Consider the following 24,408-nt stretch of genomic DNA (forward strand, 5'->3'; position numbering starts at 1 on the left):
AACTGTAGTAGAGCAACACATGTTGGGACTTCCCTGCTACTGCTAATATATTTTTTAGATTCACTCTGTTCTGTGGGACACCAAGTGATGGCCTGAAATAAAAAAAAAAAAAAAAAAAAAATTATATATATATATATATATATATATATATATATATATATATTATAGTCAATTTATTCTCAATACAATGTCATTCCCACATCAGTGTTAAAAATATCTATATCAAGATGGGATATTGTGAATAGGCCTGCTCCTATTGAAATCTGAGCTTGTATGATGTTTTACTTTAAATGTGACATGGTCAGAATTCATGTAACAGAGGAAAGCTTGGAGCTGAGCTCTGCAATGTGTAGGGATATGGATATACTGAGCTTTGTAAGCCCACTTGAGTGGCCATGTGTTTTTGCCCAATTGAGCCCAATTCATGAAAGATGCAGGTATAGTTATAGTTAAAGCCAAAAAGGTTGATAATATTCAGCACAGTTCCAGTACCTGCATCCAACTAAACAGATAGGCCCTGTCTATAAAGGAGTGTAACATAAATGTGGGATATATAACCTGTGTTGTTCTCCAGCAGGCAGAATCCATTACACATGACACCACCAATGGGACAAGTTCAGGAAGTGATTTAAATAAAATCACTTTTAAATGGAATTAAACTAGTTTGTATAGCTTTATAAACAAGTGTGTGTATGGTGTAGCATGCAGTTAAAGTGGTGATGCGTATTCTATCATCACATCTGAATGAATAAGCCCCTTTGTGGCCTCAGACACAGCATGCAATGGCACTGGAGGTATCACCGAAACCCCTGCATATGTTGATTTGTAAAACACACGGCAACTTGGCCGGCTTGGCTACAGGCTTTTCTTTGCAGTCAAAGATAATGTGACATCCAGCATGAGCTCTTGGGGTCCACATAAAGGGGCTGTTTATATACACAGAACTGTAACTAAGTTACCTGAATAAACCTGCCACTAACTTCCCACTAACCAGCTTCAATGTGTTGTTACAAATAAAAACTCAAATGAAAAAAACGAAGCTTGGAAATCTAAGTTTTTAGATGATTTGATTGGTAGCCCATAGCAGCTAATCTTCCAACTGCCTAAGCCACATGTCCCGTGGCAATGCGTTTATGGACAGGCCGTTTCTGTTTCCATTTTTCCCCCCTGTCTGGCTCTGACACAGATAGATGAGGGTGTATGTAGTACATGCCATGACAAAGTTGTCTTGACCCTGGTCCCATACTGATACCATCTGAATGCCCATCGCATTAAAACTCTGTTCGTGTTTCAGAATAAGCCCCCTTTTTGAAGAGGGAGTGATCAACCTGCTCTTACAATAGAATGTTATAAACATTTAATAAATAATGAAACATTGCTGTATTCTCCATTTCTTGTGTGACTCTCATAGTCAGATGGAGAAAAACAGTCTAAAAAATGTCTGGCTCATACAGAACATTAAAATGAGGGTGCGGTCTTGTCCATGGGCCCCCTCCATTACTTTGTGTATAAAATATACTATGCTCGTTTTACTAATATATAATGTATTTCATGAGGAAGAAGAGATTGCTAGATCCCTTACGTTAAAGCTCTACAAGCTTTGGTGTGCCAGGTCTTCATAGCATTCAACCAATGAGTTGTGGCCCCTTCTCTTTAAAAAAAAAAAAAAAAAAAAAAAAAATGTACAGATGTCCATTCAGTATTTAATATTCTCAATCTTAGCCTTATGGTCAGTGAAAGGACCTCATTTAGGCCTAATTATGTCTGTAATTTACCTCATACTTTCTTTAATCTGCCCAAAAATTTTTACTCAAAAGCACCCACCCCCCAATCATATACACAGGCTTAGTCCATCAGCTGATTAAACCTACCCATATGTTATGATTGAAACTGAATAGATATATGAGGTATATCGGTATGTGTGACCAGCTTTAGAAACCCAGGTTCCTTTGCAAATGCCCATAGCTGTTCTTTTGATAACCAAGGGTGTATATGAAACACAATAAACTAGTTTGGTATGAATTCCATTTAAAAATCCCATATACAATCCATACACAAATGTGAATACAAATAAACATAAAAAAACAACCCCTGAAAGTATCAAATTATACAGCAATAACACATATGATTGAATGAGTGCTAAAAACACTGGGCTTGACCTGTGTAACAGCCAGGAATCTGTATAATACAATACAATACAACATAGAGAGTAAAATAACACTTAAATTGCTTTTGTATTTTGAGGGAAATACTGCTTGTTTTTTTTGGGAAGTCAACAGCTTGTGTTTTGTGATCTGTACATGTCGATCTGGCATAAGGCAACTGCTGGAGTGATTCCTACAGGATAAATAAGGGAGCCGTGGTAGTGTCGGTGCAAGTACTCTCTCCAGGCTATCCTGCATATAAAGAAGAATAAACACATTCATGAAAAGATACAAAACTACTTGTATACACCAATTGGTTCTCTTGTTACTAAGGCTCATATCTACTGTATGCAGTAACGTATTCATAGCTGCTTATGCTCATCACTATCTGAGAAGGTGCAGCTGCCCCTGTGTTTGAATCGAACTGGATAACCATCTGGACAGCACTCCTATCATATTCATATAATTAAAAAACCTTTATTAATGACATACTGACGTAGAGTGCAATTAGATCATGCTCTGTTGCAGTATGCCTTAATAAAGGCTTTTTAATTAAATGAATTTGATGGAGTGCTATCCAAATGGCTATTGCTGTACTGGACCAGTGAGAGAGAACTGTTGCCAGTGGCACATTGATTACTAGGTACCTATTAATGATAAGAGACTACTATCTATATGATATATAGCCACATTCATTTGCCTGTCTCTTAATTCTGCTACAACATCCATTCCTCCAGAAAAGGAAAGGACCCCAGCTGAAATCCATAGCAACAGTCATATAATGGCAATTCTGAGAATTTGCCATCTGTTTGTCCTTCTTGCCATCCTGTTTGCTTAGACTGTGAATGTGTGGTAGGGGATTTCAGGCAACTGTACTTGTGTTTTACCTCTTTCCACTACTGTTCCACTGTAAATGCAAGGTGTCTTAAAGGGGAAGGAAAGGTGGAATCACTGGGGGTGTCTAACACTGGGCTGAGGAGCAGAAAACCACACTGGCCAGGAGTACAAGCAGGCAAGTGGCTAACATTTGGCACCCCCAGTGATTTTTAACTTTCCTTCTCATTTTATAATAAACATACTTAGATGACAAACTATACATTCAGATGCCATTTTCGCACCCAATTCTGCTAAGTTTTTAAAATATACATATACCAAGCTCAAAGCTCTTGCTTGTTTTTTGGTCTGCATTCCTGCCAAGTAGTGTTCAGCATTTGCAGTCAGATTGCGCTGCGGGTGTATGGGTTGGCCCATGGCCATAATATTTATAGAAATGCAAAAGAAGGAAAATACTCCCAATTGTATCTTTAATGCTCTCTATATCAGTATGCCTCTAAGCTGCAGGCTTATGCACACGTAACAGTAGGTAGTGCACACAGAAAACCTGCTACTGACACGCAATTCAAACACTTGCTTAGCATTCTGTGTACATAATGTTCTGTTGCTTATCCACTGTGTTTGCTTAACTGCTGCAACGTCTTGAGATGTTTCATATAAACCTTCACCCATTTAGTTTCAGGCACCTGTCAGTGGAGCTTTGGAGAATATATTATTGTGTACAAATTAAGAGTGAGTGTAGTTTTACATTAAACAAGGCTTTCTAGAGTCTGAATAAGTGCAACTGGGCCAGCTGCCTGCATGCACACTGTACAAGTATTAATGCCAACATCCATGGATCTTCTCACTTGCTAAAACACAAGCCGACTCTTTCTTTAAAGGGGTAGTTTACATTAACTTTTAATATGTTATATTCATTGATATTCTTTGACAATTAGAAATTGATCTTCAATTTTTATGGTTGTTTAGTTATTTAGCTTTTTGTTCAGCAGATCTCAATTTGGTATTTTAGCAGCTATCTGGTTGCTAGGGTCTTGTTTACCCTAGTAACCAGGCAGTGGTTTAAACAAGAGATTGAACCAAGAATAGTAGAGGGCCTGCACAGAAAGATTAGTGATAAAAACAATAATAATAAAACTGTAGCCTCACAGAGCAATTGTTTTTGGCTGTGACCCCATTTGAAAGCTGGAAAGAGGCAGAAGAATAGGGCATTCTATAACATACTAAAAGCTAATGTAAAGGTGAACAACCCCTTTAATATTTTTTATGTATCTACCAGTACAAATGCTTCTCAAAGAGAATTCCACAAGCTTTATTCTTACCTTCCACAGATCCTCTAATAATGCACTAAGGCTAGTGCCACATGGGGATGCACTGGGATGCCGTTACTTGAGCTTATGGATGGACTCAATATAATATCCAGTTAAAATCCAATAGGATTTTCAGTAGTAATGTTCTTAGAATTACATTAAATAGCAGATAGAAGCCAATGCATTGGATTACACTGATAATCACTTTCAGATACAAGTCACTTTGCATGTCAAAGCCTTTTTTTTTTTTTTTTTTAGAAAAAAAGGACCTGAATCCTGACATACTGGTCTGTATTTATATTTTGGCTTTAGCATTTTTGACTTGAGAGAAGCTGAGAATTTGATAGGATTTGTTAGGGTACATTCGGTGTTGCACACATCTCTTATTTTGGGGAAATATGCGAATGTACAGTTGGATAGTCACCCCCTGCAGTTCCATGCTTATGTGCAACTCCACTGAAATGGGGGATTAGCAATATTGGATTAATCCTGCTGTGGCATTTTATTCCTTGTTTCACTAGTCCTGCCCCCTTCCCACACTGACACACGCATAAAGAGAAGTGATGTTGTTTCAGGTTACGTTCCTTTTCTGTTCTTACCTAATTTGATTCCATCTCCAAGGAAACGCACTGTTTTAGGTTACTAGTCCTCCCCAGGCTGTCATCAGAGATGGTCTCCATAGCTTCCAGCACCGAGGCATACAGGCGTTCCACTTGTCTATCCAGCTCTCCCCGTTGTTTAGAAATTAACGCCAGGGTGTCCTTCAGCACTAACGAGGAATTACAAAAATGTTTATGTAATAAGAAGACTATGCCTGGCCAGCCCTCCGCTCCACCTCGGAAGGTTTTAGGACAAAAAGAAATGAGCAGTACAGGCAAAGGTCAGGCTGCTGAGATTTAAATAATTCATAGGCCATGATGGAAAGAAGATTTCTATCGCAGTCCCATAGCCTATGGCATTGGCAGAATATTCTGTTTTGGCAGTCTGGTAATCCAATCCTCATTGCTCTTTATTTTAATATAAAGGGAAACCTAGGGCTCTTGAGGAGAGTGAGTGTACCAAGTGCAGAGCTGCCATATGCTTCTGAATGCACAGCAACTCTTGACAAAGAAATAGTCCAAAAGTGAATTCTAACCACCATTTTATTTTCCCTTTAATTATCATCTTTAAAATAAAGATTCAGGGGACTTTTATTACCTGTAGAGCAGAGTTCAAAGGGCAAAAAAGACCACTATGGTGTGTGTCAGTAATGAGCCCTAATGTGTTTCAGTTCACCTGCATGCACTATAACTGTAAAACGGTTTGCCTATAGTGGGAATAATGCCATGCAATTACCCCATGAGATGCGCTTACCGGAGGAATTAAGAGACAGGTGTTTAAGCAGGAGTTCTCCATCCTTCATGACTGTGTCTGCCAGCAACTGGTGCTCTGATATGGTCTTCTTCAGTTTCTAAATCAAAACCATTCCAAACAACAGTGAAAATAAGACTGATGTAACTGTAATTATATTCTGGTCAAGGCTAGAGCAGACAAAATCTTCAAAATAATATATATTTATCTTAAACCCCAGACAGGGCAAGACCCTGGGACACTTACCTATCACACCAAGGCTTTATGGACATCAGCTGGAATGTCATGGCACTTCTTACTTACACACCTCTTGCTCAGCCCCAGCTTATCAGATACTCACATCACTTGCTATTTACCACAAGCTGTATCAGATAAGTCACCTGAATCCCCTGCATCTTACCCTTGGGACCCCAGATGATGCTGAACTAAAGCTTCCAAAATACCGTTTATGAAATGTTGAAAAAGGCTGGAAATTGTAGTCAGGCAACATTGAGGGACCCAAGGTTGAGAAACAGGGCCTTGAAGTGTTCCTCTGGCCTTACACCTTACACTAGGATTCACCAGGATACAATCCTATTCATCAGTTCTAGCCAGTGCTTGAGGCTGGGAGAGTGCATTCTGTGGCTATATGATTGCAAGTATGTACAGAAGGTTTATCTATCTTGAGCTTTTATGTATGCAAGAGAAGTTCCATCCTACTGGCCTTGCTTGGTGGCAAGTTTTCCTGTAAGCTGTGTGTATGGAACTTTGCCACCAAGCAAAGACTTTTGTACTCGAGTTGTAGCGTGCCACTTTTTCTAAATGTAAGAGAAAAGGACGATATGAGAGACAGACTGTAAATATGAAGCTTGGTTCTTACCAGGTAAAGGCTCAGAGACAGCTGGATGCTTTCCACGTTAGGCTTAGGCTCGACCCAGTTGTCTGATAGTTCTGCAAAGCTGTACAGCCACTGAATGAGTTGGTCAAGGTGTTGGCAAAATCCCTATATGAAAGCAAAAGGCATTATTCCTCTTCAAGGGCACTAGCCTAAGTATTACTGCATAAAATGTACAAACACTCTGTTATTGTCTTTTTTAAATAGTCTCTTTATGAACCTTATATCTTCTTAAAAAGACAGACTGGCACAAACCGGACACACGTAGAATTATGTGGCTTAAAATTTGCTATTTATTAAGAACTATTTATTTAACACATCCTATTCAAAGTACAGTCTTAATTTAAACATGGGCTTAAATGTACTTTGAATGGGATGTATTAAGTTCTTATAAGAGGATATACATGGTTACTCCCCTTAGCTGAAGGTCTGGAGCTTGTGGATCTAGGCCCACTGTTACAAGTGGTGAGTTTTACTGTGTATGGGATATTAATTGTTTTCTTATGTGTACATCTTTATGAACCTCTGCCATATAGAAATGTGTAGGGGCCTTAATTGTCTGACTACAGGCTTTGCCACCATATCTGGGCACCAATGATTTGGCCTTCTTCACCAGTGAAAAGAGTCATTTGAAGAGGCTAGTACCCACCCCACAGGCAGAATATGAAGCATATAAGTGGATAGATGGGGCAGGACACAAAAATGGGAGGTGTCTCAGAGAGAAATGTTTTACTGCAGGAAAATTGGGAGCTGGGCCCCCTACAGACAATGGTTACCTTATTGTAATCTGCCATGGAAGCTGGAGGAGTCTATCCTAAGCTGATAGGAGTCTAATTAAATTATGATTTGGTGTGAACCCTGTATGTTGTCACTTACACTTCAAGAGCTACAGCTACCATATATATGTTTACATGCCTGTGTCACATGTGAAACCAAAGTATATGTCAATCCCTGTACCAACAGTAAGTCATATAATACTATTTGGTAGCCGTGCCATTTGTGGTCCCAAAGGTTTCAGAGTAAAAACCAAAAAACTGTTTGTTCTGAATATTATGACTAAAGTAGCAGTGCTAATTTTACCTCAGTAATTTACCTGAATAATATGAACTAGTGATCGGGTTCCATGGACTTTTGGCACAAATGAAGATCCACCGAATTCCAAGGAAGATGAAGACTCGCCCCCATCTAGCATATCTCTCAGTGAGAAGAACTTATTGAACGATGTCCCTGAGTCGCCATGTTTAAGGTTATTTAATTTACTACCTTCCAGGTCTGACTGTAAGTATGATGGCTGGCTGAGTGTTACATCTTCACTTCCTATTCTTTCCTTGATTCCCTTTACTTCTACCTCTGGTCCATATGAAAACCACGGTTGCCTTTCAGCTTTTCCTTGTGCACCTGTCTGTTTTATATTTAAAGACAAGTCTTTCAAATGAGTGGCAAGATTTTCTATTTCTTTGAGGTGTGGGGGTAAGGAAAGAAATTCCTCGTCACTTTCCAATTCCGGGTTAAGCTGAAGGATTTGCGTTGTCGGTATAAACTGGCTCGAACTGCGTCGTTTCTCTTTTAAAATATCTTCAGCATCTGATGGTTCCTTGTGAAGGTCCCCTTTGCTAGTACAGGGAGACAGCTCTTCAAAAGATGCTTCGTTGGAGGATTCAGAGTCCTTCCGCAAATTTCGGTACCTGGCTTTCTTAAACAAAGGGGTGGAGTAAGCACAGGGTGAACTCAAGTGATTGAACCTTGAGTATGTGTTACTTTTTACTTCAGGTTGCTTTTGATACTGTGAGCGGGGAGAATGCACCTTAGTGTAATAGGAAATGTTGTAACTATCCAGATCTATTCCAGAATCATGGAAAAATGGATCTGTGTCACTCTCCTCGCTATCTTTATAAATAAAGTACTTTGGGTTTAATGGGTATGTATAGTCCAGAAGGTCCTGATACTCTTTATTTGGGTCCCATTGAGGAGAAGTACGATCCGGGCATGGAGGAGGGGAGTCCGGAATTGCACATGTCCAGTACTGCTCCTGAAAGCTTTGCTTCTTCAAAGCCAGTTCCGTTGCTTGGCTTGTGCAAAATCTGGGATGCAAAGACCTTTGTGTAGCTCTGTACTCACGGCGAGGTGCTAAATCACCATACAGAGATGATGAATTGCCTGAAAAAGTCTTTAGTACTGTCCTGTCTTGCTCAAGGTCATCATGACTCGCGCTTGTCTGCGAGAGGCTTCTAGGTAGCGCCTCCGAGCTGTGGCCTGTGCCAAATAAAGATTGATTGCTGGAGGTATTCAGTGGAAATGCAGCTTCCTCTACAGTGAACTCCATCTTACTTGCTCAAAAACCTGTAGTACATCTTATGGGTGCCCTCCTAAAAAAGAGAAAGGAAATTATCTATGCATATCCACCTATTTATTATTTCCTGTTATTTATAGAAACATTCAGTTAACTGCTAAATAACATCAAAGGGGTGGTTCCATTTAAATGTTATACTTTAATACTTTTAATATGACATAGAGAGTGCTATTCTAAAACAATTTTGCCGTTGGTTTTCATTTTTTATTATTTGTAGTTTTTTAATTATTTAGCGTTTTGTTGAGCAGCTCTCCAGTTTGAAACTTCAGCAGCTATCTGGTTGCTAGGGTCCAAACCTGGCAGTGGGTTTAAAGAGACAGGAATATGAATAGAAAAGGGCCTAAATAGAAAGATAATTAATAAAAAGTACTAATATCAATAAAATTGTTATTTTGAATTTTGACTCTTGAAAAAGCCATGCTATAACATACTAAAAGTTAACCTGTAGACAAACCACTCCTTTAGTGCCACCCCACTGCCACTAAATGTTATATTTAAACATTCTACAGAGTGAATTAAACCAATAGTAAACCTACAGCCCCCAGAGAAACACACATTTCCCACTGCATGCAGATTTACTTTGTTTCTCTATTACAAGCAGCTGAACTACAGTTTATTTAGTTACTTCCTTGTCTAGCATTAGCTCCACCCCCTTTTGCTTTCTAAACACTCCTTCTCTCTCTGACTATGATGACCTCAAGAGGTGCCTACTGGGCATGCCTGATTTTAATTGGTGCAGAGGCAGTGAGCATGCCCAGCAGTGTCGGACTGGCCCACCAGGATACCAGGGAAACTCCCGGTGGGCCCAGGTGTCAGTGGGCCCTCTTGCTTCTAACCATTTAGCCTATTTCATGGTCATTCCCTATTTCTGCATGGGAACAAGGAAGCTTGATATATGGAAGAATAGAGTATAGTATGTAGAGAAAAGAGACTAGGATAATAAAGTGTTTTAGGGAGCAGAGGAGGAATTAAAGTTTTTAGAGTGGGCCAATGGTCCAGGGTTTTCTGGTGGGCCCCTGTCACCTCAGTCTGACACTGATGCCCAGTAGGCACCTCTTGAGGTCATCATCAGAGAGAGAAGAAGTGCCTAGACAAGGAAGTCAGCAAAAGAACTGCTGTTAAGTCCCTAGTAATAGAGAAACAAAATAAATCTGCATGCAGGAAGAAATGTATGTTATTCTGGGGGCTGTAAATAGTAATTTTAGGGGATTTTAAAATAAAAGGCTTACTAATCCTTTAAACATTTACACCCAACAGTGATATTTAAAACTATTCAAAAATAACTACCTGATATTAGATACTGCATTGCTGTGTATTTTCATACTTGCATTCAGTCCATTATTAAAACAATAAATTCAGCACTCAGTTTCCCTTTTTGTTGCTCTTTTAGCACTCCGTTTCCGTTTATGTTGCTCAAAAAGTGTAATCTTGGCAATTTGGTCACCCAGGTTCTTTCTAAACTCAGCTGGGACATTTAGGAAGTTACTTCCTACTTGCATGGGGAAATACGGGCATATAGCCCGACTTCCTGTGTGTCTAGTCAAGTTGGACAAGGAAAGTACTAGTAAAAATCCATTGTTCTATGAAAAAAAACTAATGTCACACCAGGAAATGATGGTCTAAGATGAAAAAGGCACGATTCTTAATACTGTATCAGTGTCCCCTTTTAAAGGGGAACTCCACACATTTGTGCATAATGAATATATAAAAAAAATATAATATAAAATATAAAAGAAAATATAATCAATTTAAATGCTTTTAAAGTTATTTGTAAATGTAATAGCTATGGAAAACAGTGTTTGTCTGTTCGTTGCTATTCTCTGCACTGTTGGTTCTAATATATCATAGGATAAGCCAGAGCTGGGACAATACAGTTCTTTTGCCTACCCCTAGGTACAGCCCTGGCAGAAGCTGAAAGATAGAATAGATCCAGGAGGAAGCATGTAAGTCATTGCGGCAACTGGAATCTTGACTGGAGGAGAGTTGGCTTCTGCTACATTGTTTAAAAGTTTAAGAGAAGCAGCAGTGCAGAAAGGGATGCAGTTAACAACAGCAATTACATTTAAACTAACTTTTAAGCCATTTGTAATGAATGTGTATTGGAAAGATCCTGGGAATAACATTTTCTTTCCCTTTTAAAAAAGACTGCAGTTACCCTTTAAAAATGCTTCCAGTTTGTCATGAAAGGCTAACATGTTTCCAAGTAGGGTTTATATGCACATTCATTGTTTCCTCTCCAAGTTCAGGAAAACAGTTTGGCGTATGTTATTACACATGTTGTTTCTGTGTGTTATTCTCTGAATCCCTGTGTTTATACATATCAATAGGAGAAGCCACGGTTGCTCTGTTACAGTAACCCTCCCAGCCATTGATGCTACATATCCTCCAGCAACCAATTTATGGTGAAACCAGTGGAATGCTTGGTCAGCTGTCCCAAACAATAAACTGGGGAGTGCCTCTGTATTACTCAGGAAAAATTCCATACAAACTATGTTTGCCTTTCTAACGTCATCATTGGTCAGCACAAGGTTCCTTTTATATGGTATCATGGAGGCAGGAACTTTGCACTGTCCCATGCAGCATAATCTGTAGGTGGCCCGTGGGATGGAAAACAGTGACCGTCAGTGGTGGTCAAATGCCCATCTGAGAGCATCATGGCTCGTAGTCATATTATCATACATGTTATCACAAAATTTACAATATTTAAAAGTTTGTGATAACGTGTATGATAATATGCCGATGACTACGTCGAACTGAATCGTGTCAGGATTAATGTGAAATGACGCTTTGTTTCTTAACCACTTCCATTGGTGTTCGGAGTGTGCACTCAACTGAGATATTGTGCTTGTGAGTGCTGGGTCTCCCCTTGCTAGGGGTTTGGGGCGCTGCGCCCGGACCATTGGATCAGTGTAGTGAGTGGCCATGGAAAAACTTTGAATCATGTGATTTTTTTAACAGCTAGTTGAGAGGGCAATGCTCCCCTGAGTGAAGGGTCCGGGGCAAGGTACCTGGACCAATTTTATGAAAGACTTGCTGCTGAATGTGGTTTAGTTGACTGAGCAGCTTAGAGTAGACTTTAAGTATATACAGTTGGTTAGACAAAAAGTAACAATAAAATGGTAGCCCCACAGAGCAATAGTTTTTTGGCTGCTGGGGGTCAGTGACCCCCATTTAAAAACTGCAAAGAGTTGCAAGAATAATTAAAAAACTATAATAAATAATTGAGGTTCTTCTTATACCTATTCTATGTATAAAAGTAAGAGGGAGACAGAGTAGGAAACATAGTTGTGTATGATTATTAGATCAGTATGTGAGGACGCTTGGTGCGCTCGGAGGGGCTGCCTGCTTCATCCTGCCTGGGCAAGCTGTGACATGTCAAGGCACGGGGTGGGGCATAGGTTAATGGTTGCCACAGACTCTCTCAGGCTAATGCTCTTATATACACTGCTGCACAAATTGCCAACTGTCTATTAAACACACAAGCCATACCTCTTTGAAGCCAGAGGGGTCCCCCACCATTCTATGCTACTGAACAATGCTTTGCTACTGGCAAATGACAATACAGTTAAACCACTATGCCAAGTTGATATTAAGTTTGGTAATTACTAAAGGCTACTGACATATGGAAACATAGTGCTGGGCGGTATACCGCCATATACCGAATACCGTTTTTTTTTTTTTTAAAAAACTGATATTAATTTTTTAAATACCCCCATACCTGTGTAGATCTGGGTTGCGCAGGGGGGGACAATCGTACCGGGCTCGCTGAGTTTTGGCTCTTAAGGGGGGCCCGGCTGTGCTGCACTTACTTTTATTAGCTGGGCCCCTTGCTGTCAGCACCTAAAGCTCGGATATTTTCCTTTACCAAGCTCGCTGCACTGCCTGGCCCAGCCCACCCACAACCCGATTGGTTTAGCCCACCCACAACCCGATTGGTTTAGCTCACCCACAACCCGATTGGTTTAGCCCACCCACAACCCGATTGGTTTAGCCCACCCAAAACCCGATTGGTTTAGCCCACCCACAACCCGATTGGTTTAGCCCACCCACAACCTGTGATTTCTGATGGCAGCCCTGCGCACGGGTGACATGAGGTCAGCAGTGAGGGGGAGAGAGCGGCTGCGACTGGCGGCAAAAATATTAGGGAGAGTGACTATATCGGGGGACTGGGGAGCCTCATTGTGGGAACTGAGCAGGTGCGCACGTAGCTCTTTGTGTTAATGGCAGTGTGTGGCACGGCTAATGGCCTGGCACCAGGCATGATATGACTGCATTGGGCTCTTCTACCTGCGCTTCTGCATCTCTCTGCTTCCGCCAGCAGCCAAAGGCTGAGGCACCATCGCTAGAGATGGATGTGTCTGTTCCTACACCATCCCCCTGGCTGCAGCATTGTAGGAGGGAAATCGCAGTTCTAGCTTTCTGAACAGCTGCATACCTAAAAAAAAATACAGTCAAATACCGTGACACCGACATAATTTTGAAAAATACCGTGATATAAATTTTTGGTCATACCGCCCAGCTCTATGGAAACATAGCATAAATGTCTTCAATTAGACAAAAGTAAGAGTCCAGCATGGGGCACATAAGTTAAACAAAGCGAGTTCCCCTCTGTAAGCAGGAAGCCTCATACACAATGCAATGCCTGCTACCAGTCTGACAGGTACCTCCAAAAGGTAGGGTGCAGATGGGGTACACACCCCTCACTGCTATACTCACTGTGCCACAGGTGGGCCAGAGTATTTACAATATAAACATCTATGAGGTTATTTGGACATGAGTAATTCAAAACTATTCGAAGTGTCACTTTATTATACGTCACAAATGAGGAACACACAATTGCCTATGCCTGCTAGAAATCTACAAATCCAAAAGAAGTGCATATTCCTGAGAATACAAAAACATAGATATACTGATGGTTACAATGAACTGCTGTTTTTGTTCTCTGAGTCAGTCCCAGTGTGGGCAGTTAGTGTGTAAGGTCCCACAGAGTGTGCCAATAACTCAGTGGTGCAGGCCTGCTGGTTATTCATGTCTCTCCCTAACTATACAAATCTGGAAAAGGAGCAGCTCAGTTTAATAGCTCTATCTTTACACTTGGCATTTATAGTCATATTTAAGTGCTGAAACAGAAACCCTTTGTCTATGAATGAACAGTTAATAACACTGCAGAGCTCAACCTTAACTCCTCCCAACCAAATACTCAAATTAGGGTCCCTTCATCTGGGTTCTGATCAGGGCAGAAGAGCAGAATTAGTAACAACAATACTAACAAGTTAGTATTGTTGTTAGCCTGCAATTGGCCATAAGCCTTGCGCTCAGCATCAGTGACTCTGCCTGGAGTTACAGAGACAATGAGGCACTCGCACACCATCCCTCCTTTCTACAGTATCAATAGAAAGAGAAGAGCAAAACAGTAAAAGTTGTATTTCAGTTTTTTACAGGCATGTCCATAGTGTGACCCTACAGATGTTGTCTAATGTCAATTCCAGGCTTCATTCCAAAGTAGAAGAGCAGCGTGGAGGGGACATCAGGGAGCCCAGCAGTCCGATGTAGCCTATTTCTTACAGGTCCTAAGTGCATGGTGATGAATTATACCTAGGGGTTCATTCAATTCAGCTGACAGACCACACTTTCCTTCATTTGGCCATGGTTCTACATCGCAGTACATACATTTTAATTATTACATTATTGTATTCAATTCATTTTATTCTTAACTTTTTATATTCTATATTATTCTAATTTGAGGTCAATAGTAGTCGTCTAAGCATTTCACTGCATATCATAATGTGTATTTGACAAATAAAATTTGAATTTCATGAGAAATTCTTTTAAAAGAAACATGTAAAAATAAAATCAGGAATAAGCAACCTGTGGCTTATTGATATTGTTGGACTACAACTGCCTTCATCACCTTACGGCTGGGTCTCGGGTTGCCTGGCATTGATATAAGTACTCCAAATTAAAGGGAGATTATACACTCTTCAATTTGCATAGCTTAATATAATTGATATACAGGTATAGGACCCATTATCCAGAATGCTCGGGACCAAGGGTATTCTGGATAAGGGGTCTTTCCGTAATTTGGATCTCCATACCTTAAGCCTACTAAAAAAATCAATTAACCATTAATCAAACCCAATAGGACTGTTTTGCCTCTGATAAGGATAAATACTATCTAAGTTGGGATCAAGTACAAGGTACTGTTTTATTATTACAGGAAAAAAGGAAATCAATCTTAAAATTCTGAATTATTTGATTAAAATGGAGTCTATGGGAGACAGGCTTTTCGTAAGTCAGAGCTTTCTCGATAATGGGTTTCCAGATAAGGGATCCAATACCTGTACAGACATAAATAAGGCTTTGAGCAATTTAAACTTTCTACAACAGAATGTTATCTATGCACGGCAGATGAATAAGTGCTAGCAGTGCGTGCAGAAAGGGAAGTGGCCACAATAGTGGACACTCACTTCATATTGGCCATAAAAGGATTAACCTTAATCAATCTGACTGAAATACTGCATAAAATGAAAGGAACCCCAAGTTCACAACTGGAATGTATTTTTCTAAACAAGTTTTTATTGAAACTTCATCATAGACTTTTTTTTATCTGCTTGCTAATATTAGATTGGTACATTTTTAGCTCTCTTAGAGAGATGGTTTATTTTGTTTCTGACAAGTATCTACCCCACAATCTGTCAAAATACTGCCCCCATTCCTTTACACAAATAGTTGTGCAATTTGTAACTGCAGTGCCATAACTAGGCACCTATGTGCCCCTGTGCAAATTCTGCAGTTGTACGCCCAACCAGAACATCTTGTATCACCATCAGATTCCTTATACCAGACTCTCATCATATCACTCCTCTGTGTATAACTGTGTATTGGCACCTACAGTACTTATTACAGCGTTACGTTGGTATATTTGCCACCCTTACGAATGGGTCCACCCTTCTATGCAGGACAAAAAGAAAAAACTATTAATCTGTATATAAAGAGAATGCATTACCCTTATATCCAGTATAATAGTGCCAGGAACTGTGCCAGTATAATAGTGCCAGTATAATAGTGCCAGTATAATAGTGCCAGGAACTGTGCCAGTATAATAGTGCCAGGAACTGTGCCAGTATAATAGTGCCAGTATAATAGTGCCAGGAACTGTGCCAGTATAATAGTGCCAGTATAACGGTGCCAGGAGCAGTGCCAGTATAATAGTGCCAGTATAATAGTGCCAGTATAATAGTGCCAGTATAATAGTGCCAGGAACTGTGCCAGTATAACTGTGCCAGTATAATAGTGCCAGGAACTGTGCCAGTATAATAGTGCCAGTATAACTGTGCCAGTATAACGGTGCCAGGAGCAGTGCCAGTATAGTAGTTCCAAGAGTAATCAAAGTATAATGGTGCCAAGAGCAGTGCCAGTATAACAAAGCAATGAAACCATTTAAAAATAACATCAGCCAGAAAACAGAAAGGAAACACAAATCACTCCAATAGCCATAACAAAGCAGCGCTAACATCACACGGCTGTCAGACTAATACAGAGCCTATTGCTGTTTCTTATACGGCGCCAACCATTGGCCGTGAGAGAGAGAGATGCGCCCACTATATAAAGCACATAACAGATACGATACCTTGCCTTGCAGTGAGGGATATCTAAGAAGGAATAAACTACAAACCTCCCGTTCATCCACAGATGACAAGGCTGGGCTGCTGTAACCCGACACCATTTCCGGTACCATGTTACTGACGTTCTACTGGATCAGTGTTTGCTCTTACCAACCACAAGATGGCTTCCTTCTCTTGTTATAGCGGCAAGGCGTGTCCTTTGTGGAACGCCATGTGGTTGTTATCCGGCAGACTGTGAGTAGAAAGGAATAGTATTAATGGTCACTAAAGGAAAAAAATTGTTTAAAATTATTTTTTCCCTCTTCTAAAGTGCAAGTATCAGTATGGTAAAAGCATACCTCCCAACAATCTCGCTTTCAGCGGGACAGTCCATATTTATGGCACTTCCCGCTGTCCCGGATTCACTGTTAGATGTCCCGCTTTTCAGCTTTGCCATTTAATTGATTGCTGTGCCTGCTCTGCTCTGGGGAATAAAGCCCCGCCCCCTTAACTCTTCAATCTCCCCTGCTACACTCAAGCTCACAGCCTTACCTTGATGTTTAATTGTCCTGAGAGGAGCATTTGTGACAGGCAAGGGTTAACTATTGGCATTGGCTGCATCCCTCTCCTGCTCAGTGGGTCAGGGGCTGAGGGGGCTCTGTCTTTTATCAGGCAGAAGAGGCTGCTGCTTTTATTTGTGTGCTGGGCAGTTTCAGCTTCCCACCCCTAACATATATCTCTCACTCCTGGGAATCTCTGGCAGAGCACAGCATGAAGGGGAAGAGGTATCACTCATTCATAAAATATAGCAGACACATACACCGCTTTTCGCGGGACAGTCCCACTTTTCATGGCGCATCCCGCTGTCCCGGATAGTTCCATGAATGTCCCGCATTATGGGACATTCATTGAACTATCCAGCACAGCGGGATGCGCTGGCTGGAGCCAGACGTTCAGACTTCCCCGGCGGCTTTACTTGTTATGCGGCTCCTTATATAGCATGACAGGCCCTTTTATAAGGTTGCGCCTGTGGGTACGTGGGACATCATTACGCATGGGCGCAACCATATAAAGGGCCTGTCGCCGCCGCATAAGGAGAGGAGCCGCAGACGAAGGAGGAGCTACTGTGGGGGGTAATGTGAATGGGGGGCTACTGTGTATAGGGGGCACTGTGTATGGGGGCTACTTTGTATAGGGGGGCTACTGTGTATAGGGGGCACTGTGTATGGGGGGGGCTACTGTGTATAGGGGCACTGTATGGGAGGGCTACTGTGTATGGGGGGCACTGTGTATAGGGGGGCTACTGTATGGGGGGCTACTGTGTATGGGGGGCACCTGTGTATGGGGGGCAAAACTGGTACATAGTTATAACTCACTTATAACTGACTGCCTTCTCTCTATATTTGTATTTTAATGTAAGAGTTGCTATATTGTTTTCCTTGGGTAGTACAGTATGAGGGTATAGCACATTTGCGTCTGATCCCGCCATTTCATCTATATAAAAGGAGTATTTTTACAAAAAATGGGGTGTGGTAATTGGGGCGTGGTAAAAAAAATTTGCCGCGCTACGCGCACCAAAACTTTTTGTCCCTCTTTTCATTTTGCAAATGTTGGGAGGTATGGTAAAAGTGGCACCGCCATGCCGGGATTACGGAGATAGCAATTCTTTTACACAAACCTGCAACAGCATCTTCCAATGTCATAAAGTTGGGGCACAAATTAGTCATTGTAACTCAGTCCTTACAAATAGGCAGCAGCGAAAATACCCAAATTGATTTCAAATTGTTGTAAAATGTGGCTGACAGATAAGTCTCCTGAATGCCAAGTGATCCCCCAAAGAGTAGATAACTGCCATCATCACTACATGAATTAAGGTTTTTTTTTAATCTGGTCTTTAATGGCCATTTAACATCAAATATAAGCTTACTCCTTTTTTTCTTTATCCCATTTGTAAATTCCTCTGTTTCTTGCACCTAATTCATTATAGCAGCTACAAAACAGATTTCATCGTTTTCTCTGGGGCATGCCACACAGGTTGCCACCTGGCCAATAATAATTATGCTTAATTCCAGTGTTAATAAGGAATTAAGGGAAAATATAAAAAGGCTAGGATTTTTTTTTTTTTTAAAGTGTGGCAGTCCCAGTTTTTCTCACTGTCCCCAAAGGAAATAATGGAATCTGTTTTAGCGTACAAAAAGTCCAGAATTCTCTTATTCTCCTTAGCATTGCTTTGGAAAGCAGCATCCCTTAACATAAATACATCCATATGCTACATGACTCAAAAGTAATTTGCATAGCTTAGACATATGGCAAGCAGTGTTTACTGCTCCATAGAGTACTTCTGAGGGAACACAGTAAAACCAAAATCTCTTAGTGCTATTAGGGATCGCATCAAATGGACCTTTGTAAAGTCTGCTTTGTGTAGTGTTCTTAATAAACAGGTCCAACGCATCCTCTGCATCTCATATCTTTAGGGCGGCTAATGCCACACAGATTAGTTACTGCTACTTGTCACTGTAATTGTTTTCTACAGGAGAAAAGAATATTAACAAATGAGTCGTGCTTCATCAGAAACTGTAAAATATGTTTTGCATTCAAAAATGTGTCCTTGTGTTATTTCAGCAATAGCCAGAAAAAAGTGATACCTTTTATTGGCTAATTTAGTAGAATGAGTAAATGTGAGCTTTTGGGTAACTTAGGCCCCAGATTATACCATGCCCAAATAAGGGACCTAAGTTACATATAAGTAGCCAATAAAAGTTATCACTTATAGTTTACAGTTTTGATCAGGGGTATATTTATATATAGACACCCGAGGGCCTGTGCCCAGGGCGGCAGCTTTAGGTGGGTGGCCCTCAGGTGCCTATATAATTGAAAAAAAAACAAACCTCCCTAGCCACCAGATAAAACCTATGGAAATAGGAAGTGACTTCATACATAGAAGAAATGACATGCGCGTGAGGTCAGTTCTGCAACCTAAGGGGCGCACTGGACCCAAATACAGAACTGGTTTTGATCGATGGCTAACACTGTATAATACTCTGCTGCTTCAGTCATTGCAACTAGAAAATACATTAGTGTTTTGGTAAATAAAAAAAGCTAGAGAAGGACAGAATTTGTAATTTCATAAATACTTATCCTGAAAAATGCACTGGGATTTGGCCAAATCCAAAATCCTGGATTTGATGCATCCTTAAAATTTAGCAGATACGTTAGCTACATAAAACCCAGTACAGTGTTGGGAATTCAAGCCCCACATGCATAGCAAGCTTGAGGCCTCCCTTAATGTACCATTAATTGTACCTGAAGTTGTATCTTTCACTGTTTGGCTTTTACTCTGTAACAGTAGACAGTGTTTCAATTCTGAAGCATTTAAATAACTTGAAATCTATAAATAAATATTGAAAACTTCCCTAGAGCTGCACCCCTTCTCTGGAATTCCCTCCCACATTCCATCCAAAATTCTCTAATCTGTCTGCCTTTAAACAAACTCTTATAGCACTTCTTTAGCATTTCTTTAGGGCAGCTTATTTTTAGCTCGCATGCCCTTCCTTCAGTATACACAATATGCCACTGCCACCTTCTATGTGCAATGCCACATCTTTCAAACTTACCCATCCATACACATTATTTCACATACAACCTTTTCATTTTAGATTTCTTTTGTATCAGTCAATATTTGTATTTAATCTGTATGTTCAATGTATATGCTCATCTATCTGCGGAATATGTTGGCATTTTATAAATATACGGTATTTGTAATATAATAATAATATGAAAAGCATACCATTCTGAACTCACATTGGACAACATATCAAAAGAAAAAAACAGTTTTTAACCATCCATAGTGGCCAGATATTTTTAAGTTAGTTTTTTTTTTAAGATATTTTTAATTAGTTTTTTTAGTTTTTAGTTTCTTTGCAAAGTTGGTGCTCTAGCCCTGCATGCCTACCATCACTGCTACAAAGGAGCTAAGGCTAACACTTTTATCAAACATGGGTATTGACTCTTGTATGGTGATAGATGCATGGCTCACAAGTGCACTGTGAAGCTGAAAACATGTGCAGCTTCTTCATTCCATAAAACAAATGGCCCATGGGCCTAACTAGCAGATACACAATGCATTGAATTGCTAAATGACTGGAGGACTCCTGACTCTAGTGACGTCCTATGTACTCCAATGGGAAGCATTGTAGTCTGGCTAGAACAGCTGCATTCAATGTCATTAAATATTGTCAGAAATATGGCTGTCATGTATAGGCCCTCAGGCACTGATATTTTGATTCAGCCAAATGCTGTTGCCTTGGTATTGCAAACACTGCACATCTGTACAGATGGTTGGGTAGAACAGCCAAAGATCGGTATTCTGTACTCCAGCCTTACTTATTTCAATATTTTTTTTTACCATTTACTAGCTGGGGGAAAGGGCAAAAAATGCCACAATTCCAGATAGTCGCCTTATTTGCATATGCTGAAAAATTTTGCTCTGGACAATCTGCCAGTACGTAGAATGTATATTTGTATATACATGCCTGCATGAAATCTTTGAAGTCCAGAAACTAAATGCACAACGGTGTAAAGCAGGGGTGCCCAAGAGGTAGATCGCGGTCTACCAGTAGATCACTTTAAAGTTTTTGGTAGACCACAAGGTGTGATGCCATCTTACCACTTCTTTTGTGCCCCAACATAACAAAGCTGCTGTGTTGACACTTGTATAATGTTATGTGAGCATTAAATATGAATTTGACACTACATTTATATATATTGCTATGTGTATTTATATATTAAACATCAACTATTTTTGTTTAAGTAGATCTCATGATGGAGGCCAGGTGGGAAGAGTAGATCACAGGGTGACAAACTCTGGGTACCCCTGGTATAAAGGAAGCCCTGAAAAGCCACTTCACACTCCTACTGGTACTTTAAATTAGGGATTTACTAAATCTATAAATCATATATAGTTACATAGTTACTTAGTACAAGTGCTAGGATTAGGTTGAATCCCTAAGAAGATGTTGGATTTACTGCATTAACACTGTGAGCATTAGATAGGCTTTATACAGAAGAAGCATCAGCTATTGGTATTTTAAGGAACAAAAAGTCCCTTTGGGCCATACACCACTTTTGCTTACTAGCCTTATATGTTAAGGTGGCCATACACGGGCCGACTATAGCTGCCGATATCGGTCCCTTGGACCGATTCGGCAGCTAATCGGCCCGTGTATGGGGAGAGCAGATCGGCCTGGCCGACCGATATCTGGCCTGAAATTGGCCAGATCTCGATCGGCCAGGTTAGAAAATCTGGTCGGATGCGGTCCCCGATCCGACTGCCCCATTGCCGCCCACATAATCCGATCGTCTGGCCCCAGGGCCAAACGATCGGATTATTATTTTTTTTACCTAAATGGTCCCCGATATCGCCCACCCGTAGGTGGGGATATCGGGGGAAGATCCGCTCGCTTGGCGACATCGCCAAGCGAGCGGATCTGCTGGTGTATGGCCACCTTTAGAGAGACCCAAGGACAAACAAAGATAAGGGTGTTATTAACAATAGGTACATTAATGGTGGCTGCTTCAGTGCAGCTGACACCAGGGAACTATTGCTTCACAGCAGGCTACATCAACTTATCTCCCATATCCCTCCATAAAAAAACTACTGTTACTACACTGAGAAAACACATGGCACAATAAGCAGCAGTTGACCATCTGCTATGTTTTGAATATATATTGAATTATGCAGCTGTTATTTGCTCGTTGACTAGGTACAAGATATGGGAGACAGAAATTGAGAAGCCCAAGCATTGCAGGGTAATTGCGGATGTCCAGCTTGCTACTCTTCTGATAAACGAATACCTAAAAATTCTCAAGTAACCTTTGTGGTAGAAATAATGGTATGTCTCCTGTATGTCTCATTAGTGGGACTTGCGAAGCAAAGCATCACTACTGTTATCTCACAGGCTTATTATTATTATTCTTCCGTACAAAAGTTCAGCGCGTAACTAGTCCCGCATAGTTTGTCGTAGACCCATGAATGAGGTGTCAAACCGTGCAGCTTATTCGGGAATGGGGTGCTATGACTTTTCTGAGGGGTGGGCGGTTAATTGCCCCAGCAGGGGCAATTGTCACAGAGAACTGAAGAAAACATTGTAATATTGGGGCACGAGTTTTGCCACGGCAAGCACCACTCACATTTTCTTCAGGAAATGTACCTCTCTAGTTATTATTATTCTTCCATACAAAAGTTCGGTACGTAACTAGTCCCGCACTGTTTGTTGTAGACCCATGAGTGAGGTGTCAAATCGTGCGGCCTATTTGGGAATGGGGTGCTATCATTTTTATAAGGGGTGGGATGTTAATTGCCCCCGCAGGGGACCGAAACATAACGTTGGCTGTTCATGCGTTTTTAATACACAATTGATTGTTTTTGGAATATAACTCGGTGTTGCTGGTCTTTTTTGGATATATATATATATATATATATATATATATATATATATATATAGCAAGAAAATGAGCTGCACTCACCAGGACTTGGCAAAAATATAATAAGTTTATTTAAGAAAAGAGATCTCTCTCTGGATCTCTTTTCTTAAATAAACTTATTATATTTTTGCCAAGTCCTGGTGAGTGCAGCTCATTTTCTTGCTTTATATTTTTTAGCTAGCACCCTGGGCATTTGAATTTCAATAGGGTGTGCTCCGTTTGTTCTTGTTATATATATATATATATATATATATATATATCACTAGGTCCGCACTCCCATTACTCACTTTACTCCATATCCAGTTCAAGGGTGCTGCACATGGTTGTAGCTCATATTCATTCCAATTGACAATGCGCACTCCTCATCCTTTATAATTCATTTATTGTTGCATTAAAAACATCAACGTTTCGGTCCAGGTCTAGGACCTTTATCAAGATGTTAAACCATGAAAAAACAAACACATAATGAAGCTTTATACAATACCAAAGTAACCCCTCCCCCCACAGCATAGCCACAACCCTACTCATTAACCCCTACCCTGCATGATCCATACAGAGATTCAGGGTTAAAGGGAAAACTATCAATGCACATAATAAACACCATTACTGACATATAATATCATTTTACCTCGTTGGTAAGAAACAATTGAAGGAACAATATTCATTTAGACCTCTTGGTGCCAAAGTATCCAATTTTTTAATCCAAAAGGTTTCCCGTTGGAGGAGCAGTCTAGACCTGTCGCCCCCTCGCTTTGGCATCGGAACATGGTCAATTGCAATATATCTAAATGTAGGTAATCTATGTCCAAACTCCAGGAAATGTTTAGCCACCGGTTTGATCGACCATGTTCCAATGCCAAAGCGAGGGGGCGACAGGTCTAGACTGCTCTATTGCAATTGATTTTTTTGAATAATTTGCCTTTCTCTTCTGCCTCTATACAGAGTTCAAATGGGGGCCAAAAAATATTGCTCTGTGAGGCTACAATTTTATTATTATTATAATTTTGTATTACTTATTTTTCCAAGTAGGCCCCTTAACTATTCATATTCCCATCTCTTGTTTAAACCACTACCTGGTTGCTAGGGTAAATAAGACCCTAGCAACCAGATAGCTGCTGAAATACCAAATGGAGAGCTGCTGAACAAAAAGCTAAATAACTGAAAAACCATTAAAAATAAAAGTGAATTTGAATGCGAACTACCCCTTTAAGCTAACTGATCACAAACACAAATGTTTGCAGATCCCCTAACAGAAGTGCGCGTATGAATACTTTTACATACTAAACATTTTAGGGTAAAAAAAAAAAGCAACAAACACTTGGAGCAGCACCTTCCCTGCTACAAACATTTACACACAACACGTTCAAGGATGAGAAAGGTCCTAATAAGGACCGAAACGTTGGTTTTAACAATATATCTAGGATATAGTATAGTACCTGTGGGAGTGGGAGCATATAGT

The 24,408-nt window shown here is 40.4% G+C and overlaps 1 protein-coding gene and 1 long non-coding RNA gene across 7 annotated transcripts in view; one reads left to right on the plus strand and one right to left on the minus strand.

The window, feature by feature from the left end:
* Nucleotides 1–1,683: 1,683 nt before the first annotated feature.
* cep68 (centrosomal protein 68kDa) lies at nucleotides 1,684–16,719 on the minus strand. Of its 6 annotated transcripts, none has more exons than XM_012963141.2 (6): nucleotides 13,150–13,292; nucleotides 7,606–8,878; nucleotides 6,498–6,620; nucleotides 5,642–5,738; nucleotides 4,888–5,057; nucleotides 1,684–2,396 (listed from the first exon to the last, which is right to left on the minus strand). In XM_012963141.2, exons 2-5 carry the CDS (start codon nucleotides 8,833–8,835, stop codon nucleotides 4,888–4,890), a joined length of 1,620 nt encoding a protein of 539 aa, XP_012818595.1. In that variant the 5' UTR covers nucleotides 8,836–8,878; nucleotides 13,150–13,292; the 3' UTR covers nucleotides 1,684–2,396.
* The window catches only part of LOC116410856, a 31,389-nt gene continuing 23,620 nt past the window's right edge, over nucleotides 16,640–24,408 (plus strand). Inside the window, exon 1 of the long non-coding RNA XR_004222697.1 lies at nucleotides 16,640–16,721. This is a non-coding gene — a long non-coding RNA (uncharacterized LOC116410856). The remainder of the gene's footprint in view (nucleotides 16,722–24,408) is intronic.

The sequence above is a fragment of the Xenopus tropicalis genome, chromosome 5 (genome assembly GCF_000004195.4).
Source record: "Xenopus tropicalis strain Nigerian chromosome 5, UCB_Xtro_10.0, whole genome shotgun sequence".
In the NCBI taxonomy this organism is placed as follows: Eukaryota; Metazoa; Chordata; class Amphibia; order Anura; family Pipidae; genus Xenopus; species Xenopus tropicalis.